This window comes from Dasypus novemcinctus, chromosome 16 (assembly GCF_030445035.2).
Source record: "Dasypus novemcinctus isolate mDasNov1 chromosome 16, mDasNov1.1.hap2, whole genome shotgun sequence".
NCBI lineage: Eukaryota > Metazoa > Chordata > Mammalia > Cingulata > Dasypodidae > Dasypus > Dasypus novemcinctus.
Genome location: NC_080688.1, coordinates 89,466,511 through 89,491,811, shown reverse-complemented (window position 1 = coordinate 89,491,811; position 25,301 = coordinate 89,466,511). Strand labels below are relative to the sequence as shown.

The window sequence follows — 25,301 nt, the reverse complement described above, 5'->3', positions numbered from 1 at the left end:
GCCGCGCGCCACGGCCGGCGCGCCGCACGCACCCCGGGCGCGGAGCAGCGGGCACGCACCCCCGCGGGCCGCGCCGCCTGCGCCCCTGCCGGGCCGGCACTTCCCGAGCGGGCGCCCCCGGGGCCGCGGCCTTCCCGCCCTCGGAGCCCACGCGGTCCCCTCCTGCCCGGTCCTGTCGCCTTTGTCTTTACGCTCTGTGTGGTTCGCCTTTGCTCTCTCTCTGTTTTTATTTTGTGGATCTTCCTAATTATGAAAGTGGCCACGCTCTTCGGGGTTAAGACTTGGAGGGCTTTTGGAAAAGAAAAAGAATCGAGAAGAAGAGACGCGAGCGGCGCTTTTGAGGGAGCCTGATCTTCCAAGGCGAGCCGTCCGGGAGGACTGCGGGCTGGGTGCTGGGGTGAGCGCCGGCCCTGGGTGGAGGGGGCGCGGCGCGGGGGTGCGGAGGCAGGGTGCGGGGAGCGGGCGCCCGGCGGGGAAGCCGGGGCCGAGGGGCTGGCCGGAGCCGCGCTGCGGGATCGCCGAACGCGCGGGCGCCGGGAGCCGCCAGGAGGCGGCCGGCCGGGGCGCGCAGGTGCGGGGCGCGCGGTGCGGGGCCGGGTGCGGGGCGCGGTGGGGCGCGGCGCGGGCCGGGCGCGGAGTGCGGGGCGCCGCGAGGGCCGGCACCCGCGGCGGCCGGCGGCGGGCAGGGCGGGGCGGGGCGGTCCCGGGTCGCGCTCGGCGTCCTCCCCGCGCCTGCCCCCGCTCGGCTCATTTCCTCTGAGCAGAACAACTTCGCGGACCGCGGCGCCCGCCGGCATGCAGGTTCCAGGTAAAAGGCCGGCCTGCCCTCGGGGTCCGCCTTGCCGAGCGCGTCGCGGGAAGTATTTTAACGAGGGCACCGCGGGGGCTAGGGTCTGGGTGCCGAGAGGGAAGGAGGGCCTCGAAATCGCTGTGTCCCGGGGCCGAGGAGAGCCACCAAGGAAGAACTTCACTTTCTTAAAAAGAAGCTTGGAGCACTTGTCCGGAGGGAGGGTGTGGGCGGTGCGGCACGGGCTCCTTGGCTTTTCGTGGCTCACCTGGGCACGGACTTGACCCGTCCGGTTGACCCATCGCCCTTTCCCCGAGGCACAGCCCGAAGCCACAGCGGGAGAAGAAGGGACAGGGTAAAAGTGGCACCGGGCGCCCAAGTTAGCGGAAATCTGCAGGGGCCGCCTCCTGGCCTGGAAGGGCGAGCCCGAGGTCTAGAAACAAAAGCTGGGAATTCGCTTCCTCGCCTCGCCGGAGAGGAACCCGAGGGGCGTCTTCCAGGAGGCTCGCTAGGGGCTGCGGGGACGTTTGAAGTGGGTGTTTGCGCTCTCTCGCGCGCGCTGTCATCCATCCACCCACCTACCTATCATCTGTCTATCTGTCTGTCTGTCTATCTATCTATCTATCATCTAACATCTATCATCTATCATTACCTATCATCGATCTATCATCTATCATTATTTATCATCTATCATTATCTATCTATCTATTTATCTATCATCTACCTGTCACATCTCTTTTTCACCTAAGCAGTTCCCTGGCGGATTCTTCTCTCGGTAGAGAATGGACAAAACCTTCGCTGAATTGGCTGCTAAAAAGCCTCTCCAGGAAGGACAACCAGGTGCTGGGAGGGAAGGAGGGACCTGGAAAGGTCCCTGGTGTGGCTTGCAAGAAATGCCGCTGAAATGCCGGCGGCGGCCAAGCCTCGGGGCTCGTTTAGGCTTGGAAGCTTCTCGGGTCCCGCTCCGCCCCTGAACGCGGGGCTGGCGGAGGGTCCTCGGCCAGGGCGAGTCGCTGCAGAGCCGCAGGGCTCCCCGCGCCGCTGCCTCCCCGCACCCTCGGGGCGCGCCGCCCGGGGACCTTCAGGGACTCGCGGTCCAGCTCGCCGGGGGGCTTTTCTGGGACTGGGGTGGCTGCGCGCGGGCCCAGGGGGGTGGCCTCGGACCCTCGCTCCCCACCCCCTTTCCCGCCCCGCCGCGCCTCCCGGTCTTAAGGTTTTGGGTTCTTCGCCCCGACAGGTCCGCTCGAGCCCTTCTTCTGAGGACGACCCTGGCCTTGGCCGTCAGCGCAGGGGACCGAGGCGCGAGGCGGCTCCCCCCGGCCCGGCGCAGGCCCGCGCGCGCCCCCGCTGCCCCCCAGCCCGGATGCGGGCGCCCGGCCGGGGCCGCCGCGGGCCGCCGCTGACCATGCCCGGGCGCTTGACCTTGCCCAGGCGCCGGGGGGCGCTGCGCGCGGCCGGTGGCGGCTCGGGGCTGGGGGCGGCGCTGGCCCTGCTGCTGCTGCTGCTGCCGGCCGGCTGGCCCGTGCGGGCGCAGAACGACACGGAGCCCATCGTGCTGGAGGGCAAGTGCCTGGTGGTGTGCGACTCCAGCCCGTCGGCCGACGGCGCCGTCACCTCGTCCCTGGGCATCTCCGTGCGCTCCGGCAGCGCCAAGGTGGCCTTCTCCGCCACGCGCAGCACTAACCACGAGCCGTCCGAGATGAGCAACCGCACCATGACCATCTACTTCGACCAGGTCAGCGGGCCGCCCCCCCACCCCACCCCGGCCACTCTGCGCGCCCTCGCGCGCCCGGGCTTCCCAGCCCTCCCTTCTCCTTCCTCGCTTTTCCAGGACGCTCTCCTTCCTAGTTCCCCTTTTCACAAGGTGACTGGTTCTCTGTAAAGCGACGGGCTTCCTGGGAGCTCTGGTGACTGAGAGCCCGTCAGCCTGAGAGACCTGAGAGCTCTTTCCCAAGCGGAAACTATGCCCTTTTGACTCCTCCTGGCTGGGAAAGTGACACAGAGCTGCCCTGTTTGTGCCGGAGAACTTGAAGGTTGTGCTCATTTAAAACCCGCCATCCTTGAGAAGGAGATTCTTGGAAGGTCTCGGCCAGCACTAGGCAACTATTTACCTATTGCTCGTTTGAGGGCTGGACTGGGGAGAGGGTGCTCAGGAGAAGGCAGCGGGGACGTGCTGAGTGGGGTGGCAGGCACAGAGTGCTCTAGTGGGGTCAGAGAAGTGCAGAACAAAGCAAAGACCCTGACAAGGAGCCCTGAGCAGCTCGATTCTCCCGTGTTTGGCAGATTGAAGGTTCAGAAATAGAACCAGGTCTTTGCAATCCCATATGTGAGAGGCTGATAGCCGGCGCCAGCCCCCGTGACCTGCCCATGTGTTCTCCCCCCTTTGCTCTCTATTATTTTTTCAGAAACAAATGGAAAATATTATAGTGGCCTCCAGACTTTAGCTAGAGTCCCTTCCTGCATGCTTCCGGTGAAATGGGGAACTCAACTGCCACCCACAGCACACCCGAGCTTATCGAATGCACTTATCTCCTCTTTACCAGCTCTTAACCCAAAAATAGTGATAAGCCTGCCTCCTTCTAGGGCAGTGTCTTCAGTTATTTTAATCTGTGTTAGGATCATGCATTTGGGTTTCCTTTCTTTGGTCTCTTTGTTTAATCTCTTTTTATTTACGAGTCATAAAACGTATTTATTTTAACTATGTCCAAATAAAGCCGACAACAATGAAAGAGGCATTTGGGAACCGCATTGCTTATTAATAGTTTCTTCTTTATGTGTTTCTAAATTATCATTATTACCATTTCTACTCTTCCCCTACCAATGCTTTCCACAGTATCGACAGTATTTTCAAATCCGTCATTTCATATAGGTGTCAGGACAGCCTTGTGATGCAGGGCAGGAAAGTAGTAGCCGGGCACTGCTTTTATAGACCAACGACTGTGGCAAGGCTGGTTCAGAGGTGCTTCCCTGGTTCTCCAGCCCGGTATAGCCGAGAGCCACTTTCAGGGCTGCTCGGTGTTGCCTGGAATTTACCAGTGTTCTGAATTTTAGATTCAGGGCGAGGATTTGAGGTGAGAGGCAGAAGCAGTTCCCAGGGCTTCGCTGGAGAACTCTCCGTGTTCTTTTCTAAGGCATGAGAATCAGAACGGGGTCTTCCTAGTGGAGAAGGCGCACCCTGAAGTGTTGTTCCCTCAACGGCGGCGCCCAGCATCCTCTGTGCACACCCCCAGTTGACGGGGAGGGAGGTGGCGGTCAGAGCCACGCTGCAGAAGCGGGTACAGTCAGGTCTTTACAGCAGTCGCTGCTGGCAGCCTTCCGCCTTGCTGTGGGAATTGCATGCTCGTCTTCTATTCTGTAGTGAGTGAGTGAGAACCGACAGCGAAAGGTATTCCTTGAAATTGACCTTCTGAGCAGAGGCGAGAATCTCTGACCTCGGGCTTGGCTGTTGCTGCTGGCTGGTTGTGGTAGAAGCAGCCGACACGGGGCAGGGGGAGAGTTTCTTATTTTTGTCAGAGTTGTGCAGGTGCACGTGAGTGGGAATGGGGGCATTGTTCAGACAAAGGGGCCAGGTTCTCTCTCGAACATCTGCAAGGGCCTGCGTAACAATGGGGCCCCTCCACTCTGAGTTCTGCTTCTGACATTGGAGTCTGCACCCCACACACACCCCTTGGGTTTTATTTGAGGAAAGCCATCTGCAGGGCCATGCGACTTCATATCTGGTGGCCAATTTTGTCATTATGTTTACAGGTTGTAGAAGGTCCCTTAGTTTGAGCTAAGGGTCCCCAAGCTCTTATTTTCATTCTCCTTTTATTAATTCAGGCTTGTTTGTAGTATGTCGTAGCTCAGCTAGGGGAACAGACACATTGCTCAGAGGAAAGCGGGGTGCCACAGGGGCAGCCAGGGCTTATCAGGTTTGCTCTTTCACTCAGCACCCACCCCGAAGCAACTACTGTCCTGCTCTCAGAGAGGGTGCCAGGTGCTGGGGAAACAAGGGAGTTTAAAAACCAGATGCAGAACATTCTCTCCTGGAGCATAACCAAAGAGGTCCCAAGCTTGATCTTATATAAAGTATCTCATTTAATTGACTTCCTGCCCCATAGCCCATTCTCTACCCATTCTGTAGGAGGCTCTGTTGTTAAACAAAGCTTCCTGTTGAAGTCTCTATAATCCCCTAAACTCTTGAAACAAAGTCAGTTTACAGGTTGTGAGCTGAGCTTAATGCTTTCCATTCTTTTCTCTCTGCCCTTGCCACCAACACACAGAATTCTCCTCTGCTGTTTGAGTGCATAAATAAAAAAATGCTTTAAAACAAAAACAGCAACAGAAAGCCCTTGAGAGTGGTTTTGAAATCACCTCCTCTTGCAGGATATTTTCACCTCGGCGCTCCTTCCTGGGCAAGCCCAGGGCTGCTGAGCTGGGGCTGCTTGCTGCTCGGTGGTTGGTGAGGGCTCTGGAGCTGGTGGTGATCCCAGTCTGATCAAAACAAAAGGCGAGGGCTGCCTTGCTTCGCTTGTGCTTCACTCCCTCTTCTTTTTCAGGTCCTAGTAAATATCGGCAACCATTTCGATCTTGCCTCCAGCATCTTTGTAGCACCGAGAAAAGGGATTTATAGCTTCAGCTTCCACGTGGTCAAAGTGTACAACAGACAAACCATCCAGGTGGGTAGCCTTGGAAACTGGCTGGACCCTTTCCTGTTTGAAGGGATCATTCTTCCTTGCCCAGAGCCCTTCCCCATCCCGGGCGAGGCCGAGCACACCAGCAGCCTGAGCTGCTGGGGGAGAGGGGGGTGTCTCTGAACCAGGTCGGAACAAAGGGTGTGGACGCGGGGTCCCTCGTGGTCTGCTGACTCTGCGCTCTGCGTTTCAGGTCAGCCTCATGCAGAACGGCTACCCCGTGATCTCGGCGTTCGCAGGAGACCAGGATGTCACCAGGGAAGCTGCCAGCAACGGCGTCCTGCTGCTCATGGAAAGGGAAGACAAAGTACATCTCAAACTGGAGAGGGGCAACCTCATGGGGGGCTGGAAGTACTCCACCTTCTCCGGCTTCTTGGTTTTCCCTCTATAAGCGCCGCGCCCCCCAGACGGCGGGGAAGCTGCCGTCAGGACGCAGGAACCCAGCCTTGGCGACCCGCGGGACTCGCCAGGACAGGACGCGCGGGCCCAGCCTCCCATCAGACACCACTGCCGAGGAACGACTTCTCTCGCCATCCCCAGGACTGGCTTGGAATCCGGACAGTTCCTCGGGAACCGAGGTCTCCGGGGCACTGCAGTGATCCATTCGAGCGACGTGTACCTGTGATTGTGAGGTCAGCACCGGCTCTTGTGGTGGGCACCGCTGACTTCCCTTTTGTTTGTTCGTTGTGTTGTTGTCCCGACGCCGGGGGTCCTGCCGACCCCAGGATGGGGGTGGCCCGCAGGCTGCCGTCAGGCCCCGAGCGGGCGCCCGGCGAGGGACGGCCCCGGATCGTCTTCCACGTGGGTGCCCTGCGTGTCTGCGGAGCCTTGAGGACGAGAGCAGCCTCACTTGCATTCTGTGTTTTTTCCCTCCGGGTGGATGGGAGGACTCGGGAGGGGCCTGGGACTCTTGTGAACCTGTCAAGAAGTGCTTTATCCAGAGAAGCAAATTTTGCACGGTTGGACTGCAACTTTCGTTTTGTATTGTTTGTGTTTTTTGTTTTTTTCTCTAAAAGCTTTACTGCCCTTCCCACACTCAGCTCTCCTCCTAAACCCCCGCTCTTCCTTTCCGTGCTGAGGGTCGAAAATGTATGACGTATTCCTGGATGAGACCAAACCAAACCAAACATACCTGTGTGTTTTGTTTTGGGCGATACCAGAACAAAGGAAAAGCACCTGTATCTCAAGGCGAAAATCACAGATGGACTTGTTTCTTCTTTCTGAGTGATGCTCTCCAGGCGCACTGGTAGAACTAGCAGCGTGGATTGTTTTCTATTTGCAGTTTGGAATCTTCACGAACCTGGTGTTTCTAGGTGGGCCCTAGAACAGGGCACGGCAGCCGTCCCGCCCAAAGGCCCACGGCCTGAACACGCTGTGCCGTGCCGAGCGTGCCCGTGCGCTCTCCGCGGTGTGTTTCCGTTTGTCTGGACACGTTGATCAGGCCCCTCAAGGCCAGGCCCTGCTCGGGTCCTCCTGTGATATGCCAAGGACAGGCCTTCACGCCGCCCAGCCCTTCCTGGCGGGGAGCCACGCGCGTGTCTCGGAGGCTTACGGTAGTGGCTGGGGCGCCCTAGGAGCAGTTTTACACACCTTGCAGGTTTTGACAACCTCCTGCGACCACGTTACCGAGGCACAGCGGATGATGGGTCCGGGATTCATACACCAAGGAAATGCCGTTAAATCCCAAAGCGATCAAAGATGAGACAACTCCAATCGGGTGTTCATTTGTCCTTTGTGTAACAGTGTAACCAAAATCTTGACGATAACAGTCATAGTTTAAGATTCAGAATAAACGGGTTTGATGTGTGGCTGGCTTTTCTCCCTCCTCCTCACGTCCTGGCTCAAAACATGAGTCAGAAAGGGCCCAGGATCAAGGGTTTAGGAAAGCAAACCCTGACTGTTCCTCTCTTTAAAACCCACGTCCTCCCACACCCGCATACACGCACGCCCAAAGACGCAGACCTAGCTCTGGCTCTGGGTGGCTGTTGCACACTTACCTACATTTCAACTCATCCGTACGTATTTTCCACACCGCAGGTTTTTAGGGGAGGGTTTATGTGACACAGAGCAGTGAGAGGGTTTTACGGATAGGCAGTCTGCTTTGATATCAGCATCTTGGGGGTAGTACAAGTTACAACCCAATGTTTCAATCAGAGAACACTGGTGTAAAGGAAACAGAAGTTTGAGGACAGCATCAGGTCTTTCCTCAAATGGGTGCAAGGATGAGGAGGCACTGGATTCCATTTTCAAATAAGAGAAGCAGTAGGATCACACACTCACACGTACGTGCAGTTGGCAGTTGAACTCAGGATCTAAGATTCAGCATTCTTGGGTGAAGAGCATAATAGTAATAACATTGATTTGAGTTAAAATGGCTGTTCCATGTTGTGAGGGGGTGGGGAATCAAGAAACATCAGGCAAAAAGCACTTGAGGTATTTTGGTCTAGTGTTTAGGGGACACACCTCTGAACAAGAGCACTGTTGACCAGTTCTGGTGGTAGATAGCAAAGGATGCTAGCTGATAGGTTTTCTTTCCGTTATCTTATTGCTCGTATTTAGCCCTCTTCCCCTCGTTTCCTTAACCCTTAGGTCCAGTTGACAACAAACAGCAAACCTCATTAGAGGACAGTATAGTATTTCAGAAATTGAAAGATATATTAGTACTGGTTATTTTTCTTGCTTAACTATATATAATATGCGCCTTTGTTTGTATTACAACTTTATTACAGGTTGTCTTTTGGTTATACTGTCTAATAGAAATAAGTTACTAAATTGACCAATCTAAAAATAAGTTTATTTCAGGAGTTTATTTTATTGTAGGAAAAAAGCTTCGTCCTGATTAGTCCTCTAAAATCTTTATTTACTTATTTATTTATTTGTTGAGATGATGCCAAAAAGTCCATTAGGAAAAAGCCATGAAGGCAGTGTTTCTTAAGCGGTTTATCAGCCATCGGAGCACCTGCCAAGGCTCTCTTTAGCTAAGGATGTTGATCTTTGAGAGAGAAGAAGCTCCTGTGTATCATCTCCAAAAAATATCGGTCAGAGCACCATTCTGAGAAGTATTTCCCTTTAACTGGGGAAAATCTGTTAACATTTCGAGTCCAAGATTCAAAAGCCCTTTCTCTGAACCTCAGTTTTCTCATCTGTGAAATGAGCAGAAAGTCCCTGCACCGTAGACCACAGGGAAGAAATGCGGATGGACGGAAAGCTCTGGGCTCTGTAAAGCACAAGGATCATATGGGGCATTTGTACGGTAGGAAGATGTGTCTGGATTAACCAGCTTTCCACGTGCATTTTAGAAAAATAGTGAAAATGAACATTGACAGAAGAGTGACTTTATGTGAAAGTAAAGTTTCATATTTCTGAAAAGCCTATTAAAACTGTAACTCTATATTTTAAGTTTTCTTGACTTTGGTTTTTTTGAATGATGATCATATGAATTTATCAAAGCCTATAAAATTTAATAGTAACAGAATTCTCAATTATGTTATTAGACAACCCAATGTGGTTTAAACACACCTCCCTGCTCCAGAATGTAATTATAAAATTCAATAATAATAGACAGCTGTAACATTTTAAACCCAAGTAAAAAATGAGGTACTGGTATTTTGGCATTATAATATTAGGTTGCTGCATTTGACACGTTAATCCTAGTAAACAGGTACAATCACTGTAAATGCTTTTAAATGAAACCTTTTTAAAAAATATAAAATATATTCTAATTTGAAACAAAACCCTAATAATTCCAACTCTAAGTCCTGAGAAACTGTGTTTATCATCTGTAATTTCTGAGTCTTTTTGCATCTGATATTTCTGATTTATGTATTCATGTATAAATGAAATTATCTAGATTTTTAATGTTTGTACTTATTATGGCTGCTCAGAGTAAAAACCATCAAAGCCTATTGAATAATAGCATGGAAGCTCATAGATTTACTTATTTAGAAAAAAAAATTTTGTTTGGCTAAATCTAATTACATTAAGTCTCAGAAGAGTTAGAAAATATATATATTGCAAAACAAAATCCTTTGCTGAATCTTTGATTTTATTATAACATTTTCTGGATGTCTTACCAAGGAAATTACAATGGTCACATATCTAGTCACTATTACATATATATCATTATTTGATGTAAAATACATGAACATATACACCTGCTTTTTTAACATAGTGATGTAAAATAAAACATATGGATTTGTCATATTCTCCTGATATCTAGAAACATATGAGAGGAAAATTTGATAAATCACTTTATAGAAGTAAAAAAGCACAGTTTAGTCTAGTGGACTTCAGATGTAGCAAAAGGAGCAGAGAATATTTTCAAGTTGTCTCCCTTCATTTCGGAATCTTTTTATAAGTCAAAAAATATTGCAAGAAGGCAATGTTGCTGTGAATATCATAGTGACTGTACATTTCTCCAGCCCAGGAGGTACTGTGATCCACGGACACACGGGAGTGAAAACCTCCTTAGCATTATATTTAAGATGAAGGAAGTGGTGGGACTCACAGAATCAGGCTACCCTGAACCACTTTGAAGGGTCGACTCCGCACTCCCTAAAAACGTTTGTGAAAATTTGTAGGAAGACTAACCATAGAACTGCAGTGACTTTTCCCCTTTTGCCATGTTTTTGTGGAATTTGCTCATCATTGGGACTCTGTTTTTAAAGCTGGCATTTTAATACTAAGAAGGGATATTACCATCAGATTTTAAAATTTAAAATCAAAACCTATAACTTCTCATGATACACTTACAATTTATTTCTCTATGGTCTTTAAGGAGCAAGCGCTCACATGTACTGAAATAAGTTGAAAACGGATTTCCACCTTGGCGTCAACATTTTACATGCCTTGGTTCTCTGAATCTTTTTTTCTGTGACACAATGTGAAGAACTTTGATGACAACCCCATTCATTAGTCAAGTTGGTTTATGTATTTATTTAGTATTTTGAAACATAATTCTTGCAGATAGAATTCACCAAAAACATGTTTTATGGCTTTGCAGATGGAAGGCTACAGTTCATTGCCATTTAGACATTTTGAAGTTTGGTATGCTACATAGCTAAAACCATCCTGAAATTGGATGGATACAGTATTTCCCTTTCCCCCAAGGCCCCACAAAAGAGAGGGAAAAAGTCATGCCAAAACGTCTTTAAAGTAGGTCTGATGAGTATAAGCTTTTTTAGAAAATGGCATGTGTGAGAGTCTGTATATTAATGTTATGCCAAAACATGAATCCTAAGTAAATGAGCTTTCTTTCCATTCCTAAACCCAGGAGGGTAACTTGAAATTTGTAAGGGCAAAAGCTGCATGGTTTCACCTCCTACAGATAATAGGAGCTCTGTTGTATCTTCCTAAGTGGGTTTTGCTGTAGATTTCCATCACCACAATCACTTCAGCGTCTATAGCATCATCAATCATCATCTTCATCAGCTCTCCCACATACACTCACTGTGTAGTATAAATGAGCTCCTTGACAACTTAATTTGGAAAAGAAATCTTCATCCCCTCTCCTTAATGCCTGCAGCAGGACTCCCCAGGGTTGGGAAGCTGCTGTGCACTTGAGCGATCCTAACAGAATGGAGGCTACCTGTTAATGAGCTCCAGCCAGTCTTGTCACCTGACTACAAATTCCTTCACTTCTATTATTTGTCTTCACATTCTTCAAGAAGGCAGTTTTCTTCTTCTGAATTCATATCAGGGTACACAAACATCGTTAGAGGTGGAGAATGTTGGCAATACACTGGAATATGGAATTCTGTATTTGCTGAAGTTTTTTTGATCTTAGTTTATTCACTTAAATATTAGGATTGCTGACTGTATACTGTAAGTGAACATTTATTGTGATTCTGGGTTCATAGTTATTATGGAGCAGATTAAGAATAGCATCATAGTAAAAGGAATACTCTAAATTGTAATTAAATTAACTGGATAACATTTGGCAAATTCCCCTTCTCTGGTGACATCTTTCTCGTTTGTAATGTTTTCATGTGGATTTCAAATAGTCCTGCCAGCTTTAGAGGTAAATTATTCTATAAAGTATTTATCTTTGAATTGCTAAATTTTTTTTTTTTAACAATCACATAACTACTAAGTCATAAATTGTGAACTTCTGGAGGGAAGTCTATCACTAAGAAATAAATTTAGGACATGAGAACATGACACAGTATTTTAATATATATTACCAAGCACCATGTCAGGATGCTACAGCATAGTTTTTGCTCAGGAATGGTAAACTGTCAGTGGAGAGAGCAATTATATTACTTATAAAAAACGATCTGTTCTTTTGGGAACAGGGTATAGATACTTCCTTTTCATTTCATAACCTTTACGGGATGGCTGCCTAGGGGCGCGACTGTGTGCTTAGGGATGATGATAGAAAAATAAAGACACACTCAGTGTGCGCCAAGAGCTTATATCCTTGTTAAAAAGAGTATTCTAAACCAGCCTGGAAGCTATCCAGTTAAACTCAGGGCGTGTGTGTGGGCGGGGGGGGGGGGGGGGGGCCGGGGGGGTGGGGGGTGGGGAGGAGACTGGGAGGAACCTGAGAAATCTATGTGATCTATGTGCATATTTACTAAAGTGAATAACGTAATTCACATTTTTTTACCTAGGAAGAGGAGGATGCTTTTTTATCCTTAACTTTGAATAGGGAACATCAGTTGATCCCCCAGCTAAAAGTTCCTCTCCATGACCTTCCTCTGCCTGCAGAAGGGGGTTGAATGTTTAGCAGATGAGTAGCAGACTAACGCTTTGAACCAACCGTGAAAGTATTCGAATGGAGTGAGGAAAGGTCTGGGAATTCCCATTGTTTTCACACATGAAGGATAAACTGTAATTGTCCTTTATTCAGTTTCCTTATTTCTGCCCGCTTTACGTGTGGCCAATTGCTTAGGGAGACGGAAGGCACGCATGAGTTAGTCAAATCATTAGAAGACAAATGTATAACAAGATACAGATGGAGCATGAGGTGGTCTTTCTCAAACAGAACAGGATGAGGGCTCCTAACTAGGATGTGGGGGCATTTTTCACAAGCTATTAGCATTGCAAGTAAACATCTAACCTCAGGAAAAAAATGAAAGATAGATACAAGAGCCAGCCATACTGGTGGAAACATGAATGCTGTGTGCTTTATTTACACACACAGGCATGCGCGTCTGTGTGATTGTAAATGAAGACACATTAGTTAAAACCTACCCAAGGCCAGAGTTCCTACCGGGCACTTGAGCTCTGTCCTCATTGAAAACTTGCCTTCCTCTAAGAGGGAGGTGATGGGCCCTGGTGCGTTTGCTTGAGTATATGGATTTACTTCTCCCACCCTTGCATTTCAGTCCTTTGGTCTGTGCTCCATATTTTACTTCTTGTATTTCATGCTAGGAATCTACTTCACCAGAAGGAAGTAATTACATCTGGTTTTCCTGACAGACAGAGATTGAGGACTGTTGAGAATAATTAGACCATCTGCTGCTATAAATCCAATAGAAAGTTGTGATCAGTGGATCGTGGTCTAATCTGCTCTTCTCCCAACGCATCTGAATTACCTTGGCACAAAAGAATGTCAGGGGGCTGGATTTGTAAAGGAAATTGTCACATATCCCCACTGATAAGCAGCTAAATGGCACGTGTGCATCAGACTGCAATGATTCAGGAAGATATTCTTTTTGATACTTAATTTTTCCTTTTATAGCTTGAAATGCACTGTATAGAACAGGGAATGTCATATAATTTTTAACCTATGATTTTAACCAATTCCTAAATATATTCATTAGAAGAAATTGTTTACTAAGATAAACTTTTCTTTTTACGTTAATGGAGAATCGAGCTGAACCTAAATGTATTTTGTTACGTTTTCCTTGAGAATTGATGAAATATTTGTTTCAAGAAAATTCCCCAATAGATGGTGCTGCTGCTGTGATTTAAGCCATTGAATAATTAGTATGCAAAAAAGCTCTTGAGAGAGGCCTCTGGGAATTCCCTTACATCAAGTTATAGAAAGACAACAATGTGGTTTTATTTTTGCTAAACGCAAATTGACATAATTGTATAATTTGAAAACTCCAGAAAGACATCGTGATGTTTTGAGGTCAAAAAATTACTTTTCATCTCCATTGTTCATATCTCAGATATCTTTGAAACATAGCCACAAACAAAATTCAGTGTTACGAAAAGATGAGCTGAATGGCTATCAGCGTTTTCTCCCACATCAGGGTTCAAGGATCCATTCCTTAAGCTATAATATGAAGGTTCAGCACAACTTAAAACAGATCCTTTCTTCATATTTCTGAGGAAAAAAATTCACATGCAAGAAGCATATTGACAAGGGAGCGGATGTAGCTCGAGTGGTTGAGTGCCTGTTTCCCATGTACAAGTTCTCGGGTTCGATCCTCAGTGCCTCCTAAAAATATGTATATATATGGACAGATTCCTGCTCTTGTTAAAGTTGATCTTAAATACTTAATACATCAACTCTTAACATACGCCAGTAGCTGTCCAGGTGCTTTACACTCACTCCATTTGATTGTTATCATAACCATACAAAGTAGATCCCATTTTACAGTTGATGAGAATAAGGTTGACAGCAGTTACACGAGTTTTTTAAGGTCACAAAACTAAGAAATTGCAGAGTTGGGGTTGCAATCTTGAACTAAGTCCGGGGCCTATTTTCTCAACCATTGTATTATACTGCATCACAGTATGAGGGGTAAAGTGTGAAAGCCATTTTGTGAAATAAAAAAATCTCTAGGTGGTGAATAATCCTAAGTGTTTTCAGCATTTTCATAAAACTCATTGTCTAAAAGAAAAGGCAGTTTAGATTTAACTCTGCAAATGTAAAAATTGCTTTATTGTAATCACAAGAGACATATTGCCATGGCTATATAAAATTTACTGGACCTCTTATATCAGAAACACCAAAGGTTGGGAACTCGTGTTTAGTGATCATTCCCAGTGCAGAAAATGAAAAGGGAAACATTTGCCCCTTTATTTCCCTTGCCAGACCTCTTTAAAAAATGAACACTAAATGCTCACATGTGTAAATTCCGATGGCTCATTTGCCCCTTATTTTTTCAAATATATTGGAAAATTTTTAAAGGCCACTAATCACTCTCTCTTTAGAATTCTAGAGTAAAACCTAAGAAATTAAGTGCAATATGCAGATGAACTACTCTTTAATTAAGCAACTTGCCTCTTTAAAGCTGTTCATGAAGCTTTAAGTTTAACTTCTAGCTGGAGAAATACCTCTTAAGAGTGTGGAGTTGGGGAATTCCTTAAGAGATTAGATCCTTTGCCTTGAAAGCATAACTAGTGAAATTAAAGTTAATTAAATAAAATTAAATGGAAAGTTTAGTGATAATAAGTGGTATGTGTTGGATTAAATGCACTCACCGTATTCTCATATCAGAGGAAGAATAGATTTTTGGAAATAGATAGACAATATCTTCTAATATGCTTCTACCTGAGAATAATTTTTATTTTTTTGCTAGCTCTTATTGCATCTTTTTTGTGGCATTTCTGCTAGCTTAGAGATTATGGACATAGAAAAGGGCTGACTTTTGGAAATATTGCATCTAAATTTACTATCAAGTCATTTAAATCTAATACATATTTTCACAATATTTTACACAAAGGCTAAAAACCACAGTATTTCTACTTGCTGAATGTATTTTTTGTAAAAGTCTCTTAATGGGTCACACTGCTATTGGAAATGATAAGGCCAAAATGTTATCTTCAACAACTTGTTATTTATTTCCAATAAGAGGCTTGATCTTAGTGGGCAAATACATGATTGGTATTAAGGGAAGTGACCACCTATTTGTGTAATATGACTTGCCGGCCTTCTTTCCTTGGCTCTGCCTCCAAAATGTGCAAAGCATTAAAAGACCATCTGTTTCTTAGTATAACTGAAAATAAGAGAGATTAGCTAAAGATGTAACAAGTGAGTAATGGAAAGTTTTACTTTTCAGTAAGATAAGGCATTTAAAACCCCAAATGAATATAAAATAAAATTAGATTTTGGAAATGTGAGGGCTTTTCTCATAAAAAATATGGACAATGTTCCATGGGTTACATGAGACAGATTAGGCCAAGTTAAATACTATCAAGTTACGCCTAGCGGCCTGTGAGATAATCTACGTTGCTTCATATTGGCATTGCTTGACAAGCATGTGGCTGTGGTATATTGACGGTACCTTGGCACCATAGAATTTTATCCTGCCACCCCTGGTGCCTATTCCTTTAGTTAAAACATCAGCTAAGAGGTCCTTGAGCACTGTGGCATGTTGTGCATGACAGCTTCTGTCACCAAGGGAGAGTGGTCGGGCTGCTACCTTTTATCACCTGCCAGACTGAGGCGTTCTCCTTGCACGTTTCCATAAAAGCTCCTTACAACCTCTTTGCATTGCCTTAGCTCTGAGAATACACATTTAGGATCTAAACTCATTCTTGCTCATTGGAACCCAATGTATGAAAAAAATGTATACCAGAGTATATTGGTGGTGATGATGATGAGGAGATTTAAATACACACAGGAATAAGATAGAATGACAGACACTTTAACACTTAAAATATATGGTAGTTTAAAAGTGTGCATAAATGGAATATATATTAATATATTCTTTAACTATGTGTATAGTTATGTATGTAATCACACAGAGATAAATATGCAGGGATAAAAAAGTAATGAAGAAAACCACCATTCAAAGAAGAAATTCATCTTTTCAAAGTATTTATTAGATACATTTGTCTTCTCAAAATACATAAGAACATCATCTGCTGGGAAGCTGTGCTATACATGCTCTAAATTTAGGTGAAGTCACAAAGCCTGCCAGTTCTGTCACCGTAGCAAACATTATTGTGGTAAGTTGAATTTTGTGCCCAAGAAAAAAAAAGCTCTTAATCTCCATCCGTTCCGTGGGTATAAACCCATTTGTAAACAGGACTTCTGAAAATGGGCTTAGTTGAGCCCAGACTGAATGTGGGCTGGTCCTACTCCAGTATGGCTGATGTCCTTATAAGCAAAGGGAATTGACCCTGAAACAAAGGTCACAGAAGAAGCTGGAAGTCAGAGGAACCCGGAAGAAAAAGAAGAGGACATCACCATGTGCAGAAAAGCCAAGGACCCAAGGACTGCCCGCAGCCAACCCCAGCATGCCACAGCCTTCGGGAAGAAAGGATTGCCTTGCAGATGTCTTGATTTGAACTTTTTCCTTGCCGCAGAACTGTAAGCCAATACATCTCCATTGTTTAAGCCAGCCTATTGTGTGGTATTTTCCACAGCAGCCTGGAAACCCAATCAGCTATTTAGCACTTATTATGTAACAGACAAGTTTCTAAGAGCTTGAAATCTATTTATTCATGACAACCCTATATATAGTTGCTACTAACATCACCATCGTGGAATCTGACAATGTAAGGTAACTGAAACACAGGTCAGCCAGATGGGAGGAAGAGGAGCTGGGCTTCCAAGAATCTGATGCTTCTACCCACAAGGTGACATTGCCTCCCTCGACAACGACAATGAACACTCCTGCTCCACAGTGGATAGGCTGCACCGCCCTGTTGCTGAGTCACCTTTGCTGAGCACCGAAAGGAGCAAATGCACGATCTGGAGAATGAACCTGTGTTATCTGGTTTTCCAGCAAACCATTCCAGTCATTCCCAAGGACAGCATGACATCACCACATTCCACTGATTTCTTAGATGGGCATCCCTGATTTTCCCAAAGCAGAAGTCATTATTAGCTATATCCTGATTTCCATGGAGTCCACCGTGCAATACAGACACTGCAGCCCATTTGTCTCATGAAAAGCCTTGAGCCCTGACTGGCTGGTTTGACTGGAACCTTTGGACCAGATCAGGAGCCAGGGATTCTTGAGATCCAGTTGCCACAATTTGCCCAATTTTAATACCTGAGTTCCTGCCCTTTTGGCAAATGCCTGAGCCTTCCTATATTTGTTTCCTTTTAAATTCTACTTTATTTATTTATCCACCACCCCCACACCCCGTTGTTTGTGGTTGCTGTCTGATCTCTGCATCCATTTGCCTTGTGCTCTCTGTGTCTGCTCATCTTCTCTTTAGGAGGCACTTGGAACCGAACGCGGGACCTCCCATGTGAAAGAGAAGCACTCAATTACCTGAGTTACCTCAGCTCCCTGGTTTTTTGTGTCCCTCACTGTCTTTCTTCTTTGTGTCTCTTGTTGCATCATCGTGTGGCATCAGCTCACTGCACCTGCCCGCCACGCCAGCTAGCCTTCTCGAGAAAGCACTAGAATGGAACCCAGGACCTCCCATGTGGAAAGCAGTAGTCCACATCTGCTTGAGCCACACCCGCTTCCCAGTATTTGTTTCTTGATTCTCATCTCAACAGGTCTAGGTTGTATTTGTTTTACCTTTGCCAGCTGCACAGATGCCCTTCTCCTGCGGAGCTGGCCTCCTGCTCTTTAGGAAGACGTTTCAAATATCAGAGGATTGCTGGTCTCCTGGTTTCCAAATATCTCTCACTCCTGGGATACCTTACCCTGCAGTACCCTCACTTCCCACCTCCCTGCAGTGACTCCTGTTTTCCTCAGCTGTCCTATGAGAACAGCTCTATCTTTAAGAGGGCATATGAAGGAAACCTCAGGGAAAGAAGAACCATCGGGTGTCACAGAAAACAATGGGGAGTGTGTTGTGCGGGTCCAGGGAAGAAGTGCCAAGGACTCAGCTTCTTGTTGCTGTGAGTGGGATGGACAAGGGACACGCTGGGGCTGCAGCACTGACAGCGCCCGTGCCTGTGGGTGGCCTGGAGGAGGGAGAGGGGACTGGAGTGTTGAGTAACTGGTCATTCCAGTCACTGAGAATGAGGAGTCTTGTCTACCAAGACAGAATAAAAGTGATCACAATTAATTTATTACAGCAATATTTGAGGGTTGAATTTTACTGACATTTAATATAGTAGTACTATCTGGTTTCCCTTTATTATCCTCCAATTATGGAGACTTTAATGGTTTTGTTGAGAGTTAAAGACAGTATTTTTTTTACATGGGTTATGCAATGATTTGTAACCTTCTTCACAGAACATGGTCAATGCTGGGTTTTCCTGTGATATATGAGGTTAAACATGGAAGAAAATTGTGCATTTCACTCAACACATAACCATTCAAACTGCCTGCACATATACAGGCTGATGTCACAGCCCTGATATACCTCTGTTTGACCTTTCCGAGAAGGTACTTAGGGCCACTGACTCAGCCTGTATATTCCACCAAGGACAAAAGCAGCAACTTTTCTATTTCAGTACAATTATGGGCAGAAATTATATGATGTAAAATAGAGGTCTTACCATAAAGTTTAAGAAGAAGGGAAGACAAAAACATGAAATTTCCATGAAGTTCAAGTAATTCTTCATTGAAACCCCAAGATGAATTGTGGTCCCTAAGCATGTTACTCGAAGAAAGTCTTGGATAACATATATGAGACCACAGTGTGTGTATTATGTACATGTGTAACCACTCAGTTAATAAACTAGCAAATATACAATGAATAATTCCTTTAACTACCTTGAATTTGAGCTGCACATCACAGCTTGGCAAGTGCTTTAATTATTTAATTTCCACTTAATACCCCTCAGTTCAACTAACTTCTGTTTTAACCAGGTTTATTGAGGTAGAATTAATATATAGTACATTTCACCCTCTTTAGTGTAAAGTTCTCTGAGTTTCGACAAGAATTTTGTGGCCACGGCTGTAATCCAGATGTCGAGAAGTTCCAATAGCCCTTCAAAATGTGGCTCTTCGTAGTCAACCCCTACCAGGCCCTGGAAATCCTTGATCTGTCGTGTCTTTCCAGAATGTCATAATAATAGAATAAAATAGTGTTTGGCCTCTTCAGTCTGGCTCCTCTCGCTTAGCATAATGCATTTGAGATTCATTGTGCTGTTGGACATATTGATATTTTGTTCATCTTTATTGTTGAGTAGTATCCCATTATAAACCGCCATTTGTTTTTCAGTTTATGAGCTACAGACCTTTGGTTTATTTCCAGTTTGGGATGATTATGAATAAAGATACTAAAAACATTTTGATCTGTATTTTGATCAATATTACTTAAAGTAATACTAACAACAACCTTGTAAACTAGGTGTTAATTTTCCAATTTTTTAGATAAAGAAATTAGGTAACTTTCTCAGAACCACACAGACAATAATTAGAAAGAATTCCAGCAGGGCTAGAATCTTGTTAGGTGAAAAGGCCAATAAAAGTATTCCAAGAAACTGTGTGCATACACACACGCACACAAACATGCTGGCTCTCCACACGGACATGCTAAATGTGCTTATGCCCAGCCAGGCTCTATCCAGAACGACCGCCTCAGTCTGCACTTCCTCCCCATGTGCCCATCAGCACTTGCCATTTCCCATCTTCCTAAAATTGTATCAGTCCAAACAATTGCCTAGCAAGAGTAAATGACAGTCTTCCATGAAGGAAAAAAAAAACACTTAAAATTGAGTTTTAGGCTAATATGCATAAATAGCATCTAGTGAATGGGAAAGGGCAACATTTGAAGAAAAGGACCCTAATTCGGAGATGGTGGCAGATCTGTAGGAAAAACCTGAAAAGGGTGGAAAACCTGGGAATTAAAGGAAAATGAAGAAAAGAGGATATGCCTCAACCGGTTGGGCACCTGCCTACCACATGGGAGGTCCCGGCTTCAGGTTCTGCAGCCTACTAAAGAAGATGCGCAAATGCTGCATCTGCTGCAACTAGCTAGATGCTGCCACCACTGCAAGAGCAGACACCTGAATGCGCAGATGCCACAAGCCAGCAGACGCCCAGCCCGTAGGGAATGGCTCAGGTTGTTGGGTACTCGCCTGCCATATTGGAGGTCATGGTTTCTGTTCCCAGTGCCTCCTGAAGAAGGTGAGCAAACAATGAGCAGACAAAGGAGAAAACTACCTGGGCGGGGGGGCGGGAAGGGGATGCATAAAAAGAAACTTTGTTTAAAAATGAAGAGAAAATGAAGCAAGAAACATGCGAGCAAGGACTTGGTGACTGATCGTTTTCCAACCTGGATGGCTAGCAAAATAGTGCTCTCCCTGACAGAATTCAGCAAATCAGAAACGTGATGTCAGTTCCATCCTAGTAAAATATACTTTTCTAAGTGAAAATCCTCTGCACCTCAGATATATTTCAGGTCTGCCTGATAAAAAAGGCATACGCCATTCACAGTGTAACTCAGGGGAGCCAGGGATGGGATGCTTTATCTCTGTTTTTCTCCATGAAGCATTCAGAAATGAATGATTTTATCTGTCAAGAATGTTCATTTTATATTAATATGTATGGCTAGTGGGTTTTGTTGTTTTGCACCTAACTAAACAATATTTTAGGCCCGAAATATAAAACTGAATCTGTTTCAATGATGCTTAAAAAATCCCTTGTCAAATCTAATTTGATGCTTGAGTCACTGATTCATGATGCTGACTGTGATTCCTAATCTTGGAACTAGGAAAATATAAAGCTCCATGGTATGTGTTTCTAGAAAAACCCTGGTCATATATTGAGCAGACATAGGGATAAAGTAGTCTCTTTACAGCATTAAAATGCCTTTTAAATCTTAATTGTAATAGTCATGCCTGAAGTTTACCTCCATAGTTTTAAGATTCCAAGACTGCTTCCGACTCCACTTAAAAAATGGTAAAATTACACCAAAGTGTCAATGAGGAGATCTGTTGTGTTGGCCTCCGAATCAGAGCCTAGTATCGCTAATGATAACGACTAACATTGGTCGTGTTTCTCGCCGGCACCCTGCTGAGCCAGGTGCTGTCACCTTCCCTAGTCCACGGCCCCGAGAGGCTGGTCCACAGTCCGCTGTCGCCCTGCCGCCCTCCTAGCCAAAGCTCGAGCCAGGCTGCCTGGCTCTGCGCCCACCTGGTTATCGATCATGGCAGCAGAACATTTCACAAAGGGCTGAAAGTTCTTTCTCAAGTTGCTTATTGTGGCCAGATGCCAATTTTGCAAAAGTTTTCCTTTTCACCCCTCATAGGTTATTTATTCCATCTGTTGGTCCAACTATTTCTGAGGTTAGAGTTAATTGGTGACTTTGACAGTTTGCTTGGCCACGTGGAGAGTACCAATGTAAACACCAGCACTGCAGGACTTCTCCTGACGGCTCGGAGGAGTGTCCAGTCCGACTTGGGTCCTTCCGTCACTCGTGTGTTAGGGTTAGGTCTTGGGCATGTGAGGGGACAGAAGCAGTCACAGTCCGTGAAGCTTGCGGTCTCTGGATTTGGTAAGCTCCTGTGAAGTCACCGCTCTGTGCAGTGAGTGCCAGGATTTCACACCACGGGCTCCGGGAGCAGAACCCCCCTGGAGGCTCTAGCCCCAGTGCCGGGGAAGCCTGCCTGCGGAGGTGACCTTTCCACGCCCCTGAAGGTCAAGAGCGATGGCTAGCATTTTGTCGGGGGCGGGGGTCTCAGTGAGGCGCAGAACGGGGAGGAGGGAGCATAGAAGCAGGGGTGTCAAGACAAGGCAGGCAATAGAGGCATGGGATACGCAGAAGAATGTGGAATCGAGCTTGAGGACCAGTTGTTCCTAGTTTTAAGAAGCAAAGTCACGTGATCAAATTAAAACCCTCCATTGAGTCCTACTACAGGAATAAAAAAATTTGTATCAAGAAACTGGATCATGTAATTTTGACATTTAAGCGCCTTTCCCTTGTCCCTTGTAAAAATATATTAAATGGTGTCCTAAAAGAGCAGGTTCTGTTGTAGAGTGTGACGGAAACCCCAGACAGTCATTTCTCTCCAGCCTGTCATAATTTCCCATCTGTAACACAGAGAGTCTTCAAAGAAACTGTAGCCGTATTATGAAACAAATGCAACTTTATCTACTTTCTAAACTGATTTTTCGGGTAATTCATGGGCTCTTCTCTTCTTTTCTCATAAAAAAAGTGAGTTATATTTTTGCTGGCCAAAGTTTGGTTTGTATGTTGGGTCTGTTATCTTTTAAAAACTCATAGGATATTTTTCTATTTATTTTATATTAAGGTATACTTTACATACAGTAAAGCTCATATGCTTTTTTTGTATATGCTTTTACTGTACAGTTCTGCAAATTTTGAGGTACATAGTCTAAACATCACCAAAATCATGATATAGACCAGTTCCATCACCCCCTAAAACTCCCCCCATGCTTTTTTGTAGTTGGCTTTGTTCCTTATCCCAGTCTACAGAAACCACACATCTGTTTGCTACCCTATAGTTTTGCCTTTTCTAGAATATGATAAAAGTAGAGTCATAGGGCAAGGTTTCTGTACTTAGAACAACGCATTTATCACACATTTTTCAATGGGGAAAACCGTCTTTTCAACAAATGATGTGAGCGGTATTGGATATCCATAAACAACAAAATAAATATCTATACCCACAACCTGTGTAAAAAATTAATTTAGCAAGGATCATAGACAGTGCTATGTTTGAAAATGTTAACAACCAGGGGAAAAATGGAGAAAGAAAATCTGAAAATCTTCTATTTTCGCATTTGCTGATTTTCACAGTGTAAATATTCCGGCCATAAATGAGCTCCAGCTAAAAATGTGACATCAGAAAGCTCACAATTTTTAAAATTTTAACTATTGTCTCCCACATTCCAGTATGTGTTAGCGGGCTTACAGTACACTACTGAGTTCTAAATGTAAAACCTGGAACTATAAAATATCCAGAAGAATTCAAAGGAGAAAACCTTCGTGACTTTAAATAAGGAAATGATTTAACTACAACATCAAAAGCATAATACATAAAAGAAAAACAATGATACATTAGATTTCATCAAAATCAAGAATTTCTGGTCCTTAAAAAACAGTTATGAGAAGGCAAAATGAAACCCCAAAGTGATAAAGAAATATTTCTAAGTCACATATCCAGTAAAGGTTTTGTATTCAGCATGTACAAAACACACTCAAAACTCTATAATAAGAAAACCCACAACCTAATTTTAAAAATGGACTAAATGATTTGAGCAGACACTTCACCAAAGAAAGAATTCAGACTGCAAATAAGCACATGAAAAGATACTCAAAAACATTAGTCAGCAGGGGAATGAATGAGCTTCTACGACTCTGCTGATAGGAATGCAATGTTTTGCAGCTACTTTGGAAACAATTTTAATTTGTGATTTCTTTATAAAATTTAACATACTGTTAATGGACAGCTCAGCAATCTCACTCCCAGATACTTAGCCAAATGTAATGAAAACCTATGTTTACACCAAACGTGTAACATGAAAGTTTATAGTGGCTATATTTCTAAGTGCCAAAAATGGAAAACAAAAGAATACTACTCAATTTTTGCTTCCTGTATGTGAAATTCTGTGCATGCATATTTAAGGTTTGTATGTTATAGAGTTTTTTGGGGTTTTTTTTGCATGTGTATATGTGGAGAATTGCCCATTTTATCATTTTGTAATGTCCAGGCAATTGTCTTTGTTCAGAGCACTACTTTATCTGATATTAATTACCCATTTCAGTTTTCTTTTGATTAGTCTTTGCATAGTATTTCTTTTTCTATTATCTTACTTTTAACCCTTCTTTAAAATGGATTTCTCATAGAGAGTATATGCTTGAGGCTTCTTTCTTCCCACCCCCCCAAACTAACAAACTCTGGCTTTTAATTGGTGGTTTCAAACCATTTATATTAACTGTTATTATTGATTTAGTTATATTAACTTGCTAGATTAGCTTGTTATTTTAATATCTCACTATTTTATATTTATTTCATTTGTTTCTTTTTAAATCTATTTCTACTTTTGTTTTTGAATGAGAGGTTTTTTATGATTTCACTTTATCTCCACTTGGATTATTATTTAATTATATCTATTCTTGAATTGTTTAGTGATTTCTTATAGTTACAGTACGTACTTTTAATTAATTAGTGTCTACCTTCAAATAAAATTTTATCATTGCAAGTACAGTTCCAGTATCTTGCAACAATATATTAGGTTGGTGCAAAAGGAATTGCAGTTTCAGACAGTGAATTTTAAATCATTATAACTAAATTCAAACACATCTTTATTAATTAAAATAGGAACCATCACAATCAACACATTTTTTGCCAATGAGAAATAAGTATTTTTATACCTGTGGTGTAAAAATCTGTGCTTCCAGATCCAATGAACTCTTGGAAAGCATTTTTTTGCATCTTGCTGGTTGTGGAAGCGCTTTCCCTGCAAAAAGTTGTTAAGATGCTTGAAGAAGTTGTAGTTAGTTCGAGAGGGGTCAAGTGAAGGTGGCGGATGAGGCAAAACTTTGTGGTCCAATTTGTTCAATTTTGAAGCACTGTTTGTGTGATGTGCAGTTGGGGGTTGTCGTGGAGAATTGGGCTTTTTCTGTTGACCAACGCCAACTGCAGGCGTTGCAGTTTCTGATGCCTCTCATGTATTTCCTCTGATGTAATTGTTTCACCAGGATTCAGAAAGCTGTAGTGGATCAGACTGGCAGCAGACCACCAAACAGCGACCATGACCTTTTTTTTTTTTCAAGTTTGGCTTTGGGAGGTGCTTTGGAGCTTCTTCTCCAACCAACCACTGAGCTAGTCATCGCTGGTTGTCGTATAAAATCCACTTTTCGTTGCACGTCACAATCCAATCATGAAATGGTACATTGTTCTTGAGTAGAATAAGAGAAGATGACACTTCAAATTTTTCTGATTTTCTTTTGATTTTCAGTCAGCTCTTGAGGCACCCACTTATTGGGATTTTTCACCTTTCCAGTTTGCTTCAAATGAATGCCGATTGACTGTAGAATGGTCAGTGTTGAGTTCTTTGGCAACTTCACGTGTCATTTAGGAAGATCAGCTTCGATGATTGCTCTCAATT

General features: G+C 44.5%; 1 protein-coding gene across 1 annotated transcript; it reads left to right on the top strand.

The window, feature by feature from the left end:
* Positions 1–278: 278 nt before the first annotated feature.
* CBLN2 (cerebellin 2 precursor) lies at positions 279–9,484 on the top strand. Its single transcript, XM_004450444.5, has 4 exons — positions 279–397; positions 2,025–2,522; positions 5,326–5,445; positions 5,654–9,484. The coding sequence occupies exons 2-4, from the start codon at positions 2,151–2,153 to the stop codon at positions 5,849–5,851; spliced, it is 690 nt and encodes a 229-aa protein (XP_004450501.1). The 5' UTR covers positions 279–397; positions 2,025–2,150; the 3' UTR covers positions 5,852–9,484.
* Positions 9,485–25,301: the final 15,817 nt, after the last annotated feature.

Bases quoted from the DNA above. Each gene is read 5' to 3' on its own strand.
- CBLN2 (XM_004450444.5), top strand. From the start codon at position 2,151: ATGCGGGCGCCCGGCCGGGGCCGCCGCGGGCCGCCGCTGACCATGCCC. The intron at 2,523-5,325 runs GTCAGCGGGCCG...CTTCTTTTTCAG, and splicing joins TGACCATCTACTTCGACCAG to GTCCTAGTAAATATCGGCAA. The intron at 5,446-5,653 runs GTGGGTAGCCTT...TCTGCGTTTCAG, and splicing joins ACAACAGACAAACCATCCAG to GTCAGCCTCATGCAGAACGG.